This window comes from Chelonia mydas, chromosome 9, assembly GCF_015237465.2.
Source record: "Chelonia mydas isolate rCheMyd1 chromosome 9, rCheMyd1.pri.v2, whole genome shotgun sequence".
In the NCBI taxonomy this organism is placed as follows: domain Eukaryota; kingdom Metazoa; phylum Chordata; order Testudines; family Cheloniidae; genus Chelonia; species Chelonia mydas.
The window spans coordinates 1,076,791-1,096,068 of NC_057855.1; the positions used below are offsets into that span (position 1 = coordinate 1,076,791).

The following is a 19,278-nucleotide window of genomic DNA, read 5'->3' on the forward strand; positions in this document are numbered from 1 at the left end:
ACAGGGAAGCTGTTCCACATCCCCTCATCATTTGTGTTGCCCTTCTCTGTATCTTTACCAGTTTTAATCTATGTTTTATGAGATGGGGCAACAAGAACTACAGCAATATTCAAGGTGTGGAAATGTCATGGGTTTCTATCGTGGCATTATGATATTTTCTGTCTTATTGTCTATCCCATTCCTGATGGTTCTTAAATTTCTGTTCCCTTTTTTGACTGCCGCTGCCCATTGAGTGGATGTTTTCAGAGAACTATCCACAATGACTCCAAGATCTCGTTCTTGAGTGGTAATAGCTAATTTAGACCCCATCATTTGATATGTGTAATTGGGATTATTTTTTTCCAACTTGCATTACTTTGCATTTATCAATGTTGAATTTCATCTGCCGTTTTGTTGCCCAGTCACTCCGTTTTATGAGATCCCTTTGTAACTCCTCATAGTCTATTCAGGATAGGTAAGTCTAAAGGAATTTAGTATCTTCTGCAAACTTTGCAGCTTTGCTGTTCACCCCCTTTTCCAGATCATTTATGAATATGTTGAACAGCACTGGTCCCACTACAGATCCTTGGGGGACCCCACTATTTACCTCTCTCCATTGTGAAAATTGACCATTTATTCCTACCCGTTGTTTCTTATCTTTTAACCAGTTACTGATCCATGAGACTTCTTGTCCCATGACTGCTTACATTGCTTAAGAGCCTTTGTCGAGGGACCTTGTCAAAGGCTTTCTGAAAGTCCAGGTATCCTATATCCACTGGATCATCCTTGTTCACGTTTGTTGACCCCCTCAGAGAATTCTAATAGATTGGTGAGCACGATTTCCCTTTACAAAAGCCGTGTTGACTCTTTCACAACATATTGTGTTCATCTCTGTGTCTGATAATTCTCTTCTTTACTGTAGTTTCAACCAATTTGCCTGGTACTGAAGTTAGGCTTACCGGCCTCTAACTGGAGTCTTTTTTAAAAAGCAGTCACATTAGTTACTCTCCACTCATCTGGCACAGAGGCCGATATAAGCAATAGGTTACATACCAGTTAGTAGTTCTTCAATTTTATATTTGAGTTCCTTTAGAACTCTTGGGTGAATACCATCTCGTCCTACTTGTTGCTGTTTAATTTGTCATTTTGTTCCAAAACCTCCTCTATTGACACCTCAATCTGGGACAGTTTTTCAGACTTGTCTCCTAAAATGAAAGGCTCAGGTGTGGGAATCTCCCTCTCATCCTCTGCAGCGAATACAGATGCAAAGAATTCATTTAGCTTTTCTGCAATGGCCTCAAGAGACTTGTGCTCTGTCAAGATGCCAAGCGCTCCTCATAATGCAATCACAGCTCTGACAAGCTGGTCCAACTAATTCCTCCACCGGTCAGTACAGCTACCCAGCCCAGGGCATGCAGCTGGAGAGCATGCAGATTATTCGCAGTGAGTGTTGCCTGCTCCCGGGGCAGAGTCAGTGCCCTGGCATGTTCTGTAACTCTGCATTTCCTGGGTTTCAGAAGTGTGAGTTAATGCAGCGTTAAGGGTGCCCCATGGCCTTTTGTGCTCTTCCACAACGTCGACAAGCGCGGCTGACTGTCAGAGAATGGGCGCTCAGCGCTTCCTAGGAATCAGGCCCCTTCAGATGCCTCCGGCTGATGGGTGAATACGCGGCTCGAGGGGAGAGGGGCAAAGCACAGCCTCGTCAAATGTAAATGAGAACCGGCCTGAGTTTCCTGTTTCATTCACTGGGGGATGAATGTGCTGGCTGACTCTGGGACACGATCAGTGCGTAGGGATCTTCCGGGGAGAAAACACCTGCTACTGAAGGGCTCTTTGGTCTGGCGGAGAAAGGCAGAACTAGAACCAAGGGCTGGAAGCTGAAGCCAGACCAATGGAAACAAGTAATCCGGCACAGTGAGGGTGATTAGCCATTGGAACAAACTCCCCTGGGAAGTGGTGGATTCTCCATCTGTCTGTGACTTCAGACCCAGACTGGAGCCTTTCTGGTAGATGTTTTAGCCAAACCCACGTTACTGGGCTCAGAGCAGGGGTGGCTGGGGGACACGCAATGGCCTGTGCTCCACAGGAGGTCAGACTAAGGTCCGTTCTGGCCGCACGCTCTGAGTCGGAACGTGGCTAGCTGTGGAATGGGCACAGAGCAGAAGGAGGAACGTAAGTGCTCAGAGGTTCCAGGAAGCTGCTGTCGCAGTAGAGAGACTTTCTCTCTGTCCGTCACTTTAATTGGGATGTTTAAAATGTATTTGAACAGTGGGGAATGCGCCTTCTTCTAATGAAATTAGAACGGAGCTGGTGAGACGTCATTCGCTCCTCTGATATTCTGAAAGCAAGATCCTCTTCTTTGCAGACACTTTTGGCTGAATAATTAATCGTTGAGTAACCTGTGATCAAAGAATGCTGTTAGGAAATGACTACAGTTTGTTAAACCATTTTCTGTCTTGTTGGCTGGGGGCCCTGGGAATTGTAGATAGCTTTCAGCCCGCTCTGGCTGCTGAAAACACTGTGAAGAGGATAGTGGGGGATGCTGCATGCAGAGCCACCCGTCTGGACTCTGCTGACCTGGCCTGGTTCATGGGTATGGAAAACATAGAGCAAGAGAGAGAGACTGCCGGGGAGTTTGACTTGCTCCTTGCGTGCGTCCAGCGCATGTTCCAGCTCCTTGACTGACATCTTAGCTAGGGCAGGGCCTTCCCTAAAGGATGAGTTGGGGGATGGTCATGCTGAGACTGAATCCCTGGGCTTTTGCACCTGGTACTTGGGAATCCTGCATTCCTCAGCTACAGACGCACTTGCTTCTCAAAGCGCTGTAGTGCAAAAGGCAGCCGACTCCCCCGTGGCTGTGGGCAAGCTGCCTGCACAATGCTGCAGCCCCTGCTCCTTTGACATGGGGTGAGTTCCCCTCCTCCCAGGCCTGGGTGCTGAGATCCTTATCGATTCACAGATGGCAAGGCCAGCAGGGACCATTGTCATCATCTGAACTCCTGTGCAGCACAGGTCAGAGAACTGCCCCACAAGAATGCCTAGAGCAGAGCATTCAGAAAAAAAATCCAGTCATCATTTCATAGAAATCATAGAATTGTAGGATTGGAAGAGACCTCGAGAGGACATCTAGTACAGTCCCCTGCACTGAAGGCAGAACTAAATATTATCTTTTAGACCATCCTTGACAGGTGTTTGTCTAACCTGCTCTTAAAAATCTCCGATGATGGAGATTCCATAACCTCCCTAGGCAATTTATTCCACTGTTTAACCACCCTGACAGTTAGGAAGTTTTTCCTAATGTCCAACCTAAACCGCCCTTGCTGCAAGTTAAGCCCCCTGCTTCTTGTCCTGTCCTCAGAGGTTAAGAAAAACAATTTTTCTTCCTCCTCTTTGTAACAACTTTTTATGTACTTGAAAACTGTTATCCTGTCCCCCCTCAGGCTTCTCTTTTCCAGACTAAACAAACCCAATTTTTTCAATCTTCCCTCATTGGTCATGTTTTCTAGACCTTTAATCATTTTTGTTGCTCTTCTCTGGTCTTTCTCCAACTTGTCCACATCTTTCCTGAAATGTGGCGCCCAGAACTGGACACAGTACTCCAGTTGAGGCCTAATCAGTGCGGAGTACACCGGAAGAATTACTTCTCGTGTCTTGCTTACAACACTCTAGCTCTCAGAATGATGGTTTTTTGTTTTTTGTTTTTTTTTGCAGCAGTGTTACACTGTTGACTCATATTTAGCTTGTGATCCACTATGACCCCCAGATCCCTTTCTGCAGTACTCCTACCTAGGCAGTCATGTCCCATTTTGTGTGTGTGCAACTGATTGTTCCTGCCTAAGTGGGGTACTTTGCATTTGTCCCTATTGAATTTCATCCTATTTACTTCAGACCATTTCTCCAGTTTATCCAGATCATTTTGAATTTTAATCCTATCCTCCAAAATACTTGCAACCCCTCCCAGCTCGGTATCGTCCACTAACTTTATAAGTATACTCTCTATGCCATTATCTAAATCATTGCTGAAGATATTGAACAGAACCGGACCCAGAACTGATCCCTGCGGGACCCCACTCGTTATGCCTTCCTGCATGACTGTGAACCACTGATAACTACTCTCTGGGAACCGTTTTCCAGCCAGTTTTGCACCCACCTTACGGTAGCTCCATCTAGGTTACATTCCCTAGTTTGGTTGTGAGACGGTCATGCGACACAGTATGAAGTACTAAAGTCAAGATACACCACGTCTACCGCTTCCCCCCTATCCACAAGGCTTGTTACCCTGTCAAAGAAAGCACTCAGGTTGGTTTGACAGGATTTATTCTTGACAAATCCATGCTGACTGTTACTTATCACCTTATTATCTTCTAGATGTTTGTAAATTGATTGCTTAATTATTTCCTCCATTATCTTTCCAAGCAGTAAAGTTAAGTTGACTGGTCTGTAATTCCCCAGGTTGTCTTTGATTTCCCTTTTTATAGATTGGCACTATATTTGCCCTTTTCTAGTCTTCTGGAATCTCTCCCACCTTCCATGACTTTTCAAAGATAATTGCTTATGGCTCAGATATCTCCTCAGTCAGCTCCTTGAGTATTCTAGGACGCATTTCATCAGGCCGTGGTGACTTGAAGACATCTAACTTGTCTAAGTAATTTTTAACTTGTTCTTTCCCTATTTTAGCTTCTGATCCTACCTCATTTTCACTGCCGTTTGCTATGTTAGACGTCCAGTCACCACCAACCTTCTTGGTGAAAACTGAAACAAAAAGAGCATTTAGGACTTCTGTCATTTCCACGTTTTTTGTTATTGTCGTCCCCACCTCCTTGAGTAAACATTATCAGTGATGGAGGATCCACCACGACCGTTGGTAAATTGTTCCAATGGTTAATTACTGTCACTTTTAGAAATTTACTCTATATTTCCAGTCTGAATTTGTCTAGCTTCAACTTCCAGCCGTTGGAACGTGTTAGACCTTTCTCTGCTAGATTGAAGAGCCTGTCATCAAATATTAGTTCCCCATGTAGATACTTTAAGTCACCCCTTCACCTTCTCTTTGTTAAGCTAAATAGATTGAGCTCCTTGTGTCTGTCACTGGCAGTTATGTGTTCTAATCCTCTGATCACTGTTGTGGCTCTTCTGTGAGCATAAAGGCTGGCAAATGAAGTGTAAAAATATAATTAGGAAGGCCAAAAAAGAATTTGAAAAACAGCTAGACAAAGACTCAAAAATTAATAGAAACATTTTTTGTAAGTACATCAGAAGCAGGAAGCCTGCTAAACAACCAGTGGGGCCACTGGATGATCGAGATGCTAAAGGAGCACTCTGGAGAAACTAATTCTTTGCATCGGTCTTAATGGCTGAGGACCTGAGGGAGATTCCCAAACCTGAGCCATTCTTTTTAGCTGACAAATCTGAGGAACTGTCCCAGATTGAGGTATCATTGGAGGAGGTTTTGGAACAAATTGATAAACTAAACAGTAATAAGTCACCAGGACCAGATGGTATTCACCCAAGAGTTCTGAAGGAACTCAAATGCGAAATTGCGGACTAACTGTAGTCTGTAACCTATCATTTAAATCAGCTTCTGTACCAAATGACTGGAGGATAGCTAATGTGATGCCAATTTTTAAAAGGGCTCCAGAGGTGATCCCGGCAATTACAGGCTGGTAAACCCGACTTCAGTATCAGGCAGACTGGTTGAAGCTACAGTAAAGAACAAAATTGTCAGACACACAGATGAACATAATTTGTTGGGGAAGAGTCAACATGGTTTTTGTAGAGGGAAATCATGCCTCACCAATCTCCTAGAATTCTTTGAGGGGATCAACAAGCATGTGGACAAGGGGGATCCAGTGGCTGTAGTGTACTTAGATTTTCAGAAAGCCTTTGACAAGGTCCCTCACCAAAGGCTCTTAAGCAAAGTAAGCTGTTATGGGATAAGAGGGAAGGTTCTCTCATGGATTGGTGACTGGTTAGAAAATTGGAAACGAAGGGTAGGAATAAATGGTCAGTTTTCAGACTGTAGAGAGGTAAATAGTGGTGTCTCCCAGGGGTCTGTACTGGGCCCAGTCCTATTTAATATATTCATAAAAAGGGGTAAACAGCGAGGTGGCAACATTTGCAGATGATACAAAATGACTCAAGATAGTTAAGTCCCAGGCAGACTGCAAAGAGCTACAAAAGGATCTCTCAGAACTGGGTGACTGAGCAACAAAATGGCAGATGAAATCCGATGTTGATAAAAGCAAAGGAATGCACACTGGAAAACATAATCCCAACTATACATATAAAATGATGGGGTCTAAATTAGCTGTTACCACTCAAGAAAGAGATCTTGACGTCATCGTGGATAGTTCTCTGAAAACATCCACTCAATGGGTAGCGGCAGTCAAAAAAGCTAACAGAATGTTGGGAATCATTAAGAAAGGGATAGAAAATAAGACAGAAAATATCATGTTGCCTCTGTAGAAATCCATGGTACGCCCACATCTTGAATACTGTGTGCAGATGTGGTCGCCCCATCTCAAAAAGATATATTGGAATTGGAAAAGGTTCAGAAAAGGGCAACAGAAATGATTAGGGGTATGGAGTGGCTGCCGTATGAGGAGAGATTAATAAGACTGGGGCTTTTCAGCTTGGAAAAGAGACGACTAAGGGGGATATGATAGAGGTCTATAAAATCATGACTGGTGTGGAGAAAGTAAATAAGGAAGTGTTATTTACTCCTTCTCATAACACATGAACTAGGGGTTGCCAAATGAAATTAACAGGCAGCAGGTTTGAAACAAACGAAAGGAAGTATTTTTTCCACACAACGCCCAGTCAACCTGTGGAACTCTTTGCCAGAGGATGTTGTGAAGGTCAAGACAAAACAGGGTTCAAAAAAGAACTAGATAAATTCACAGAGGATGGCTATTGGGCAGGATGGTGTCCCTAGCCTCTGTTTGCCAGAAGCTGGGAATGGGCAACAGGGAATGAATCACTTGGTAATTACCTGTTCTGTTCATTCCCTCTGAGGCACCTGGCATTGGCCATTGTCAGTAGACAGGATACTGGGCTAGATGGACCTTTGGTCTGACCCCAGTATGGCCATTCTTATGTTCTTAATCCTCTTTAGTTTATGAACATCCTTCCTGAATTGTGGACACCAGAACTGGACATAATATTCCAGCAAGGTTCACACCAGTACCAAATACAGAGGTAAAATAACTTCTCTACTCCTACTCCAGATTCCCTTGTTTACGCATCCAAGGATCTCATTAGCTCTTTTGGTCACACTGGGAATTCATGTTCAGCCGATTTAAAACTCCCCTTCCCCCCCAAGTCTTTGTAAGAGTCAGCTTCCCAGGATAGAGCCCCCCATCCAGTAAGCATGGTCTACATTAATTATTCCTAGATGTGTACATTTAGAGTAGCCATATTAAAGACCATATTGTTTGCTTGTGTCCGGCTTACCAAGCAATGCTGATCGCTCTGACTCAGTGACCCGTCCTCTGCATTATTTACCACTCCCCCGATCTTTGTGTCATTTGCAAACTTTATCAGTGATGATTTTATGTTTTCTTCTAGGTCATTGATCAAAATTTTAAATCATTTAAATCATTTTAAATCATAGAATCATAGAATCATAGAATATCAGGGTTGGAAGGGACCCCAGAAGGTCATCTAGTCCAACCCCCTGCTCAAAGCAGGACCAAGTCCCAGTTAAAATCAGGCACTGATCCCTGGGGGACCCTGCTAGAAACACGCCCACACCCCAGAGCTTTGATGGGCACCCAGGTTGCAGGCTGTTGAACAGCACGGGCCCTGGGGTCACTCTCGTTGCACTGGGTGTTCTTATTGCTTCCACGCTTAATTCAGCTGATCCAGCTCATGTGCTGTGCTCGCCGCCTATGAGGCCGGCTCCAGGTAGCATCATCTGTCACTTGGTCCAGCCTTAGGGAGTGAAAATGTGGCAGTTGCGTGAGAAATGCCAGTGCAAAGGCAGCTGAACCTGAAAGAAGCTGAGCTCAGTGGAGAGGAATTTGAAACGCAGCTAGAGAAACCTTAAGAAAGCCAGGTTAATCTGAAGGCGTAGCAAACAGGGAAGGATCACAGAGAACTCAGAGGGGAACCAGGCAGGGACAGTAGTTACTCCTGGGGGCATTCTGTGCCAAAAAAATAAAAATTCTGCGCACAATATTTTAAAATTCTGCAAATTTTATTTGTAAAAATAAATCACACCAGGTTCAATTATTTTGGTAATTTATTTCAAAATACCTGTCAGCAAATATGTCTGGCAATACAGACACACACAAAAATTCCCCCAGGAGTAGAGAGTTAAAGAAACCCCTATGACAACCCAGTTCCTTTTTGTCTTCCCCTTCCCACCAGCCCAGACACTCTCACCCCTGCCCCTCCAGAGCCCAGCTGCTGCCTCCCAATCCGGACAGTCACATCCCTTACCCCCCCAGAGACCAGCCACTGCTCCCCCCCCAGCCCAGACACTCTCACACTCTACCCTCCAGAGGCAAGATGCGGCGGGCGCCCCCTTCCACCCAATCCTCCTAGAGCCCAGGGATCCAGAGGGAGAAACAGCCTGCACTGGGTCCTGGGCTTGCAGGGAGTTTCCTTCGCGCTGCCGCCTTCTTCCTTCAGGGCGTGCTGGGATCTGCAAGTGCTGGGAACCTTCCGGTTTCCTCCCGCTCCCCTCGGCCTTGTCTTACGTTTGCGATCTGGGCTCTGCCCCTAGCGGCGGCTAACATCTCTGCAGCCCATGGCTGTGCGGGAAAAGGGAAATTCTGCGCATAGAACATTAATTTCTGTGAAATTCTGCATTGCGCAGTGTTGCAGAATTCCCCCAGGAGTAAATAGCGTCAGGCAGTAGGGACTGCACCTAATTAGTCGTGGATATAAAGGCACAGGGGAGAAAAATGAAACTAGCAGAAAAGGTTTAAAGATGAGCCGACATCCGTGCAGGAAGCGGGTTCACAGGAGCAAGGCGTGGCCCTGCCCTCACGCTGGCACGACTGGGTCACTCAGCATCAGTTAGGCTGGGAAGCTCTTCGGGGCAGGGCCTGCAGTCGCAGAGGCTGTGAGCACACCGCAGGGCCCAGGGCACGGACCCCATGATCCCAGGGCCAGATCAGCAGCCTGCACTGGAGTGGGTGTCAAACGCCGAGAAGGTGGGAGAAGTTCCCCTGGAGGCCAGGCTGCTGGGAAGGAGCCATCCTTGCCGCCCGGCAGCAGGTGGCACTGGTGCACCGTGAGGCTGCACGGCAAAGCTGCCAGGCGGCCAGAGAGGAACCGGAGGAGTTTGTTGCAAGTGTCTCGGTGGCTGGGTAGAAGGACCCTGCGAGTGCCAGGCCCCTCCTTCCCCAGCTGCTTCCTCCAGCGCCCTGGCTCTGCTCTATTTTTGGAGGTTTTGCTGGATTTTTATTGTTTGTTTCTGTTGAAAGTTCTTGAGGGCGAGCGTTTCCGGCCTGCCGGGCTCCGACGCCCCCGGGCTGCCAGCCCTGCCTTGCGCCCAGGATACGGCTGACGGCGCCGCGTTCTCCACAGCGCCGCGCTCCCATTCTGGAACTGCAGGGCTGGTGCGCCGTCCCCGTGGCCGTGCGGCTCCCTCGGCTGCACTCAGGCTGGCCTCCTCCAGGGAGCGCTGCCTGTGGATGGGTTAGCAGAGATTTATTTGAAAAGAAAAAGCTGATGTGAAAGCTGCAGAGCTGTGCTTGTCTTTGCCTCCTCCCGGCAGTGCGGTGCAGAGGGGCAGACATGCGCGTGTGTTGGACTTAACAATAACCCAGTGAACCATTCCCATGTCTTGTCATCAGAGTTACCCATTTTCTAATTGCCAGAGCTATTTTTGCTTTAAAACAGAGCTTGTTCTCCCAGCCTATCACAGGGAAGCATCACTGTGCTCTGATGTTTGTTACCAGCTGTGCTGCCTGCTGGCTTTGCAGCCCTGGGCAGGTAGCTTCCACTCTCTGTGCTTTGCTTTCCCCATCTGTAACCTGTGGATAATAACGCCCTTACTGCCGAGTTTGGCACTGGACCAGAGAGGAATATTCCCTGCCTCCTCCTGTGGGTTGATCCTGCAGTGAAGCGATGCTGATCTGTCTGTAATGCTGTGCTTATGCCATCACTGCGAAGCTAATTGGCAGAGGGGGCGGGGGGAAAGCAGGGATAAAGTAGAAATGGAACCTGGGTTTTAGTGAGAGTGCATAGAAAGGGTCTCTTCTCCGTGTGGGTGGTGTGTTTATTAAAAGCTGTTTGCACAGGAAATCCACAGCCACACTTTCCTCGAGTCCTAAATGAACTCAGCCAGATTTTGCACCAGGGATTTTACTTGAACGCTGCAACACAACTAAAGAATGAAATACAAAACTACAGCAGATGAACTCGCTGCGTCCAAATCTGTGCTGGGGAGAGGAAAAAAGGCCCTTGAAATATCAGAGCACAGCTCCTCTGGAGGAGAAAGCCCCCCCGGCTGCGGGCTGCAGTGCAGAAGTGCCTGTGGTAATTGAAAGCTGAATGCAGTTATTTTCCCATCTGTTTTCGGCAATGCTCCTTCTGACGGCTGCAGCTTCAGAGTCTGTTTTCCAGTAGTTTTGCCTTTGCTGTTTGGCTTTGTGTGCATTTCCAAGGCAGCGGGCTCCACTCTGTCCCAGCTCCGTGCTGATTAGCCCGGGAAGGGAGCCCCCGGAGGTGCTGCAGGGCTCCAGGAGGGGGGCTCTTCCCTCTGAGTCAGCATTGAACTGACGCCCTGGCTTGCGGCTGAGAAGCATGGTGCTGCTGATGCTGCCATTTGCACGGTCAGAGGAGACAGACCCAGGCCCTAGCTATGGTCTGCGGCAGATGTAACCTGGGCAGAGCGGGGGTTTGTGTTGTGTTAGCCTCTGGGATCAGCCAGAGAGCCGGGGCGGGGGTCAGGCAAGGCAGCTGGAGCAGGTGAGGTGAAGTGCCCAGGCCAGTCAGCCCAGAGGAGAGTGTGGCTGGAGGGAGCACAGGGACACCAGCTGCGTAACATCACCCGTGGCAAAGGTCCCGGCTGGTCCCTGCCCCCCCACCCCACCCCTGCGCTTCCTTCCAGCCTGCTCCTGCCAGTCTCAGTTCCTCCAGGCCCTGGAGCTTCTCTTTGCTGAGCCCCGGGAGGGAGGGCGCTGTGACCCCAGCCTCTTCTCCACGCCCCATTGCAGCTTGCGTTTGGGACAGCAAAAAACGGGGGAGTGGGGGGTGTTCGCCAGATGTCCCGCGGCTCCTGGTGCTGGTGCCGTTAGCTCTAGAACGAGAGCGAACGAGTCACTTTGTTCCAGGTTGTCTGGGGCGAGATGCTGATGCGCTGCCTCTTCCCTGGCTATCATCTAACCCCTGGGCACACGGCCCCGTGCGCAGAGGTCAGGCAGCCACAAAACCGGGCTCCAAACAGACCCCTCTCTCGGCCGTGAGAGCCCGCCTGGGGCAGTACATGGTTCCCCACCTGCCCTGAGGAAGGGGAAGGTAGATAAAGGATTTCTCTGTTGCTTGTGCAGCATCTCTGAGTTAGCGATGTTATGCACAGGAGTCTGGTGAGATGACGGCAGAAGGTCGTGGAGCTGATGTGGCCTCCCTTGCAGTGCGAACCGGACCTTACCTTCCCCGTCGCTCCCCGTGCATGGAGGCCGCTCTCGGCACTGGGGAGCCCTTCAGCGGACGTCCCTGCTTTGCTAAGGCTGGCTCAGCGCCCCGCTGTGGGAGCCCTGGCGGCTGGCCGTGCAGTGTCGAGCACCACGCCCTCAAAGCCTGCTCAGAGAGGCCTAGTTGCTGCGGTTCTCCCAGGCACCAGCCGTGGCTGGATCTGTTGTGAAGAGTTTGTGTTTCTGTGGCGCTCGGCGCCCCACACCTGGTCGTCCTGGCCCATCCCGTCTCCATGGGCGGGAGAGGGTCCGTGGAGGGATCCTCCCATGGGTGAAGGGTTCTTTGACACAGCCCGTCTGCGTGTGGGGGAGTCGCAGATGCCGGTAGGAGGCTGCCCTGTCGGCACCAGCCTGAAGTGGTCTTCGCATTGGTCCTGTGCCACAGGCCACTTGGACCCAGTTTTGTTCCTCTTGCTCCGTTTCTGGCCAAGCTCTGCGGCTTGTTTCCACGTCTCTGATGCAGCAGCTTCCACCCCGGCGCGTGGCGCTGGGTGGGCTTGGCTTTGGCTTGTTTCGACTGAGCGCGAGCCCTGAGGGGTGCAGAATTCCCCTTTCCACCCAGGCCCTGAGCACCTGGCCCCCGGCCCGGCACGCAGAGCCGTTTATCAGGAACTGCCCGGAGGGGGATTTATTAGCGTGGCGGCGCGGCGGAAGCGCTGCTGATGGCTTTTATTAATGACGAGGAAGTGGCAGTAAAGGAGCTGAGGTAACGTGGGGCACCGTGACTCAGACAGCAGCAGCTTCCCCTTCTGTGGCAGGGAGGGGAGCCCTGCACCTCTGGGCACGGTGAGGCCGCGCCAGGGCCAGGCAGCGGCTCCCAGGCAGGCTGGGGCAGCCCGGGGCTGATGGCGATCTCTGGGGGAGATGGGTTGGTGGGACTGCCTCAGGCAGAGCCGAGTTGCGATCGCTGCCCCATGGGCTGAGCCTCACGCTCGCCCAGTTATCACATCTCCCCCTCCCCCAGCCCGACCCGCTCGCTGGTGGTTCTGTCTCGGCACATAGACCATGCGCTCCTGGGAGCTGGCGTTCGCTGGGGGCCTGCACAGGAGGCCGGGGCTCTGATCGGGGTGGGGGGGCGGTTCTCGAGCTGCTGCTGCAGCATGAACGTTTAAGACTGGGGCTCTTGCAACCCGTGAATGTCCGCTTGATAGTGCCCCTTTGCCAGCATCCGTCTGGCTGGAGCCTTTCCTTCTCTCTCCTCTGTGCAGCACCACTTCGTTCCTCTAGCTCTTCGCTGCCCTCCCCGGGTCCGTGCCAGCTCAACGCCCTGTTTTTCTTCCACTCGCATTTGATTTCCCAGCCCCTCCCATGTGTCTGCTTCATCCATTTCAGCAGCAGCAGCTTTTAAACCCAATGATCAGTGTCTTGGCCTATGGCATTAGCTGAACCAATTCTTCCTTCCCCTTCTCAGCCGCTCCTCCGACCCAGCGGACAGCCGATAACAGCTCTTGGTTGCTGACCTGGTCTGTATGGGAACTGGTGGCCTGGAGAGGGGGTGTGTCCCATTCCTGGGCCTTGACCCTTGCAGAGCCCATGTGACAGGTGCGTGGCTTCGTTCCAGCTCCCGGGAGACAGCGTCACAATCAGGCTGCCCTTCGCTGGTTTTTTGCAGTCCCAAACGCAAGCAAAAGAAGAAGCTTAATCATGTTACACAGATGATTGTGCCGGTAAGAAAGGGAGAGAAACCGTGTGGCTTAGGGGGATGGATCACTTGATGATTAGCTGTTCTGTTCATTCCCTCTGGGGCACCTGGCCGCTGTCGGAGGAGAGGATACTGGGCTAGATGGACCATTGGTCTGACCCAGTAGGGCCGTCCTTATGTTCTTATGGGGGAAATCCAGCAATGCAATAGGGCTTCCCCTCCCAGATCCCAGAACACTGCACAGGAACCAACATTTGCACCGAGTTTGTGCACCCGAAATGTCTTGCACTCATGTGATAGTGCCAGTGTGCAGTGGTGATAGTGTTAGCTACACACGCTGTGCTCACGCTGTCCCCAGGCTGCAGAGCTGGTACCAGGGACGACAATACCCTGGGAGAAAGTTGGCTTCTGGCAGGGAGGGACCCTGCAGGAATTAGGGTCTGAAAACAGCTCAGGAGGCTCCCGGTCTGTTGGCGCCCTTGGCAGACTCCTGGTTTAATGACACCCATGCCCTGAGAGAGAAGAACAGAAAAGAAAGCCAGTCGCTCTGTTTTCCCACTAAGTGCCGTCTGAAAAATTCATGTAGTGCTGGGAGGTTCTCCGAGTGCGTGGAAACGTCCCAGCCTGCGACAAACCTGCTTATTGCCCACACGTGTGCGCAGCCCAGCAGCATGCCTGATGAGCCTCTCCAGATACTGCTGCCCTACCTGCAGTGTCCTGGGAGAGAGACGCTCACTGGAGCTGAGGTGCAGGTGCTGCCTTTTGGCTGTGCGTGCACAGGAGCAATCTGCTCTGATGCCTGGCTGCACGGCTCGCAGGTCTCCTGCCCCTTGTGTTTCTGGAGGCAGAGTCGATTCATTCCTTGTCTTTATTGCTCAAGAATGTATTGCATGAAAAGAGAATTCTTGGAGTGGAAGGTCTGCTCCTTTCTCTGCAACAGCCTGGGCAAAGCTGGGACTACTTCCCATATGCCAGAGGGTTGGGGAAATCCCATGGCCTGATTCTCCTTGCACATTCACTATGTAACTCCACAGCATTGCAGGAGACTCAGCCCTCATGTTCCTAATAGCGCAGTCCTGCTCACTCCAGTCTGGTGGCTGGATGCTCTGACCAGCTGGCACGTGTGGGAGTTCCTTCCCGGGGCTCTCTGAAGTACAGGTCAGCCCCCTCCCAGCTGCAGCCCTGGAAATGGTGCCGTGTGCGGGCTGCTGGGCTCCCATTGATAGCAGCAGCCCTTGTCCTGTCGCCAGTGCAGAGGGGAAGAGCTCCTTGCTGGGGATGTTCCCTGCTCCCGTGCTTGCCTGATAGTAAGACGGCATTGGCTTCACCGCAGCACAACGCCCCTGCTCCAGCCTGTGTGGGAAACCGAGCCCTGCAGAGCAGGTGTGTTGGGTGCTCTGCGATGAACGTGGTTGAAATGCCAGAGTCCTCTGTGCATCTCGATATTACCGGGGTCGAGAGAGAGCTCCGTTTCACATTGACCTTGCCATTATCCACTAACGGAGATGGTCGGTCTCCTGACAGCATGATTATTGCTCAAACGCTGTAACCGGTGTTACGTGCTCTCTGCAGCAGTGCCTCAGAAGGGCTTTTATGCTGGTCATGTCACCCAAAACACAAAACCTGTGGCTAATAATAGACTCTCCTCCCAGACTTACTGCTACGCTTCCCTTTGTGCATCTCTCCTGCTTTCCATCCTCACCGTTGGATCCGAGAGGGAAATCACTGACTGCTAGATGCACCGGCCTCTGCACTGGCACAGACAGGTTGCCGTGATACCAGGATGATGGGCACTTTATTAGGGCTGACTATAGTACATGATCTTGGACATGCCTTCCGTGACTGAGGAGTGCTCAATGGGGGGAAGCCTGTGTTCCTTTGGCTCTTCCCCAGGTTACAGGGCCTGCTGGAGCCATTTCTTTCCTTCCCACATGTGCGTGTCATGTTGCTCCCGTGTTTACTGTGCTGACGACACAGTTGGCGCTGAGAGGGAGTGGCTGGCTCAGGGATTGGCAGTGATGCGAGGAGCCGCCTAAGTCACCAGTTCCATCCAGCACAGTGACGTGACTGGTCATATCCTGGTGCCAGGCCGAGGTGCGATGGGGGTCAGGGCCCTGCTGTGCTGGGCGGGCTCTGGGGCGGTGTACGTAGGCCGTGCGCTGGAGACGTTACGGTCTAGGAAGGCGAGGAACGTGTCACGGATGGAGAGAAATGCATCCATTGGGTGCGGAGGAGAAAAGGGGCGAGGGTGAGCTGCCAGCAGGCATGGCATGGCGCGGAAGGGCGCTCCTGAGAGGAGTGTCAGCAATATGACGTCGTTGGAGAAACCCCAGCCTGCGAGCAATTTAACCATAGCAGTTCCCTCTCCTCTCCCCCATCTCTGAGAATGGCTGGGGCCAGCTGCCTCTGACGACGGTGCAGACAGTCCTGTAGTGGGCGACTTGCCAGGGACCTTCCCACAGGGAAATTTCTTCCTGGCCCCTGTCAGCTACAGGCTGACTCATGCCCTGAAGCAGGAGGATTTTTTTTGCCCTTTGTAAATTTTTATCCTGTGTGACTGTGACATTCCCCAGGGTACAATCTGGAGCACTGAACAGCTGTGTCCCATCAGTTCTCCAACCTGGGGTGACTCTTATGTTGCTTGCGGTAAGAACCCCCACTCCTGGTCTGTTCACACACCGCCTCAAACATGTAAAATCACTCCCCGTGGCACCGCATTGAGCGCTCCTTGTTAGCCACTCAAGAATTAAACTGCAGAGCAACACCAGCAAATTCTTAGTCCCAGACTTTCCTCAGAACTGTGCGTCTTGTACTGTCTAGCACACTACTGAACAGTAAAGCTCACAGAAAGTCTGTCATTTCATCAAAGGAAAACGATCTATTATAACTCAATTTCTTGGGCGAGAAACATCCTTGCTGAGTCATGGTGACACATAGTCCATTGTGGACCTGTGGTTTGAAACATTCCTGTGATGCAACGTAAATTTCTTGTTCACACCTTCTAGTTGCTGGAGAAGGGATGCTTAAGTCAGCCTGTTGACTTTGTTGATACCTGTCTGGGAGGGCCAGTGTGTCTTTGTCTCTGAAAAACTGGTTTGTGCCTGCTTGTCTTAATCTTGGAGCATGTGATAACAATGATACTTACTAGAATCTAACAATTTAACATACAGTGTTGATACACACTGTTTATCAGGATGACAATATTCAGCAGATTATGAGTTTTCAAATGATATCTCACAAGGCATACTTTGTACTAAATTTATCAGAGTCTTGTAAAAGTGGTGACCATAATAGTATAGACCATCACAGTGATGTAATGCTGGACATTCTTGTTGTCCAGATAAATGTCTCATCCTTTTTCGAATCCTGCTGAGCACTTGGCTTCAATATCATCTTGTGGCAGTGAGTTCCATGGGTTAATATGCATTGTGGTAAAAAGAAATCCTTGTGGGAGTTGTGAATGTGTTGCCTTTCAGTTTGTGGGCTGCCCCTTGCTCCCTCATGTCAGGAAAGGGGTAATTTGGAGTCCCAGCTCTCAGCGCCAGCCATTTTTCTGTGCACTCTCTCACACCCCTGCAGGCCAGACCAAACTGTTGTTTGTTGATCTCTTAGCAAATGCTTTTTAGCCACATCTGGGCTCCCGCGTGGCCTGTGGAACCACGCTGCATAAAGGGACAAAATCCTTACGTACACCCTGTGTATCGCTGTGTCGACATCAGCCTGTGTCTCCATCAGCCACAGGCAGGTCCCCAATACAACCTGAGCTGCGGCCTGCCCCTCCCGAGGGGGGAGCGCAGTACGGCACGGGGGTGGCCTTCCCCCCACCCCGGGGCGGGAGCGCAGCGTGGGAGCAAACGTGGATACGTGAAAGGCAGCCAGTCCCATCCAGACAAAGTGGCGTGTTTGGCCTTCCGCAGCAGGTAGCTCAGGTCCCCACAGACAGCTCGCTGTGCAGAGGAGTCGCTTCTCCTCTTGGTGCGAGCCGTTATCATTCAGGGCCGGGGGAGCAGGATGTGTGTGTGCAAGATGCCCCCCGCAAGGCTGGAGGAACTGGGAGGGGGTGAGATGCCCCCCTGGGGACAGAGGAGCAGGTGGAGTCCGAGATGACTTCCCTCTATGGCGCGAGGAGCGGGGGGCAAGATGCCCCCCCCCAGGGCTGGGGGGAGCAGAGCGGGGCAGTACCTTTGAGGCTAAGGGCCGTCTGGCTGGCATCTCTCTTGGTAGCTGCGTGGGAAGGCCAAGGGCCCAGCAGTGATCAGCGATGGCCTGTCCTGGGTTTCTGCTTTCCACTGCCCCCGTTTCGGTGCCCAGGACATTCGTTAAATAGCACTGCACTTCTCTACCACTTGCCAGCTGAAGCTTTCCAACCACTTTACACGGTCCAATGAGTTCGGCCTCACCAGGCCCTGCACTAACCACTCCATTTCGCCGGGGGGCTCATGCCCAGAGCGCTAACGTGGCTTGCGGAGCTCACGCAGAGAGCCTGGCAGAGTTCGAGACCACCATGAGCCATTTTCCTCATGCAGCCAGTGTCTGAGAAGTCTTGGCGTGCGTCTGACAAGGCTTGGAGAGGGGAATGCTGCTGAGATCCCTGCCCTGGAGGGGACTCGAGAAGAAATCAGTACCCTATTAACAGACCCTCTTCTGTATTTAGGCAGCAATGCTGCCAGCCTGTGATTTGACTTCTCTATTCCCTGTTCATTGGTAATATCACAGTCAAGCTAAAACTTCAACTTCAAGATCAAACCAGACGACAGGGAGGGAAGGTCCGTACACAGAGGTAACCCTTGCTGCACTTTCCTGACATCACTGTTACATAATGTGTCTTGCAGAAGAATGGAAGATGGTGTTGTCAGTTATTGCGTTTCCCGGGTATCAGAGACTTCTCCCTCGTGTGGATGAATTACCTCTTGGTTTGGTGGATTGAAGTAAAACCCATCACAGTCTGTTTGAGGGTTGGTCTGTGAGTCTAGTTTAGAATCAATTTGCAGCTCGTCTAGTGATGATGTTTTAGTGAGACAGTACTGCCTGGGAAATGTCTGGGAAGGGAGAGCCATGGAGTACAGCCTCTTTGTCCTCTCTGGATTGGGCTGCGTTTAACGTTACTGAAGAGCCAGTGTCTGGTTGAACTTTTCCAGTTTTCCTTTACATGCAGAATACAACGTGACCTTGACTCTCCAGGTCTCAGAGATCCCAAACTCTCTTATCAGCAACAGGGTCAGGTTCTTGATGTCTGTTAATTACCCTGAACGTTCGGGTGGTTATCTGGCATGACTCAGTAACCCATAGTATGGCGTTTGGATAATAAACATTGGACTGCATAGTAGTTACTGTGTGTCAACTTAGTCGCATCTCAGAATCAATTAGGGGCTTGTAAAATGTCAGTAGCTAATGGCTGACAAAGTACATCTGGGAACACGTGCTCCTCTTGGCAAAGCCCCTTTGTTAGCCTCCTTTGTGTAGTCTCCAGTCTCTCAGAGGGCAGTACAGCATGTGGGTGCGTTGTTGTTTTGTTTTCCTATAGCTCATGAAAATAACCACATTTTTATTTGTGCATCTATTTAATTACATCGTGTGTCTCCAGCAAGAGGGGTTATAAACAGCATGCATTCGGAAGAGATCTCTACGCAGCAGGGTGCCACAGAGCATCATGGGAGTCCAAGTGTTCCAGGCCATAATGTTCTCCACCGTATTTACAGTGGCAGGCCACAGTGATGTCTGTGCAGGGCTCACAATCTCCCTGCATGTCCAGCCACAGAAACCAGCCCCGGGAAGGGAAGGGGAGAGTGCTCTGCTTGTGATGTGATGTGTTCAATCCCATATTAAACCAGCCTCCGATCTGACAGCCTGCAGTGCACCGTAGCAGCAGATACACCGGGCGGGTTTGTGGCACTGATGTCCAGGGACCCTCTGAAGCACTAGCAGAGAGCAGTTATTTTTCTTTCTTTCAATGCACCGTGCAGCGACTGCAGTCCTTGGCCTCGTGAGTGCCCAAGCCCTGGCAGCAAA

General features: G+C 50.7%; 1 protein-coding gene across 5 annotated transcripts in view; it reads left to right on the top strand.

Moving 5' to 3' along the window:
• Window positions 1-19,278, top strand: part of XXYLT1 (xyloside xylosyltransferase 1) — a 101,171-nt gene that overhangs the window by 3,925 nt on the left and 77,968 nt on the right. Inside the window, exons 1-2 of one of the 5 annotated variants that reach the window (XM_043523156.1) lie at window positions 11,288-12,333; window positions 13,189-13,294. The exons of 1 other annotated variant lie outside the window; for it this stretch is intronic. In XM_043523156.1, the coding sequence (XP_043379091.1) occupies window positions 12,290-12,333; window positions 13,189-13,294 (150 nt within the window). In that variant the 5' untranslated portion in view covers window positions 11,288-12,289. Of the gene's footprint in view, window positions 1-10,204; window positions 10,471-11,287; window positions 12,334-12,355; window positions 12,414-12,997; window positions 13,295-19,278 lie in introns of those variants that run through there. 3 more of the 5 variants (XM_043523158.1, XM_043523157.1, XM_027833532.3) reach the window with 3 other exon arrangements.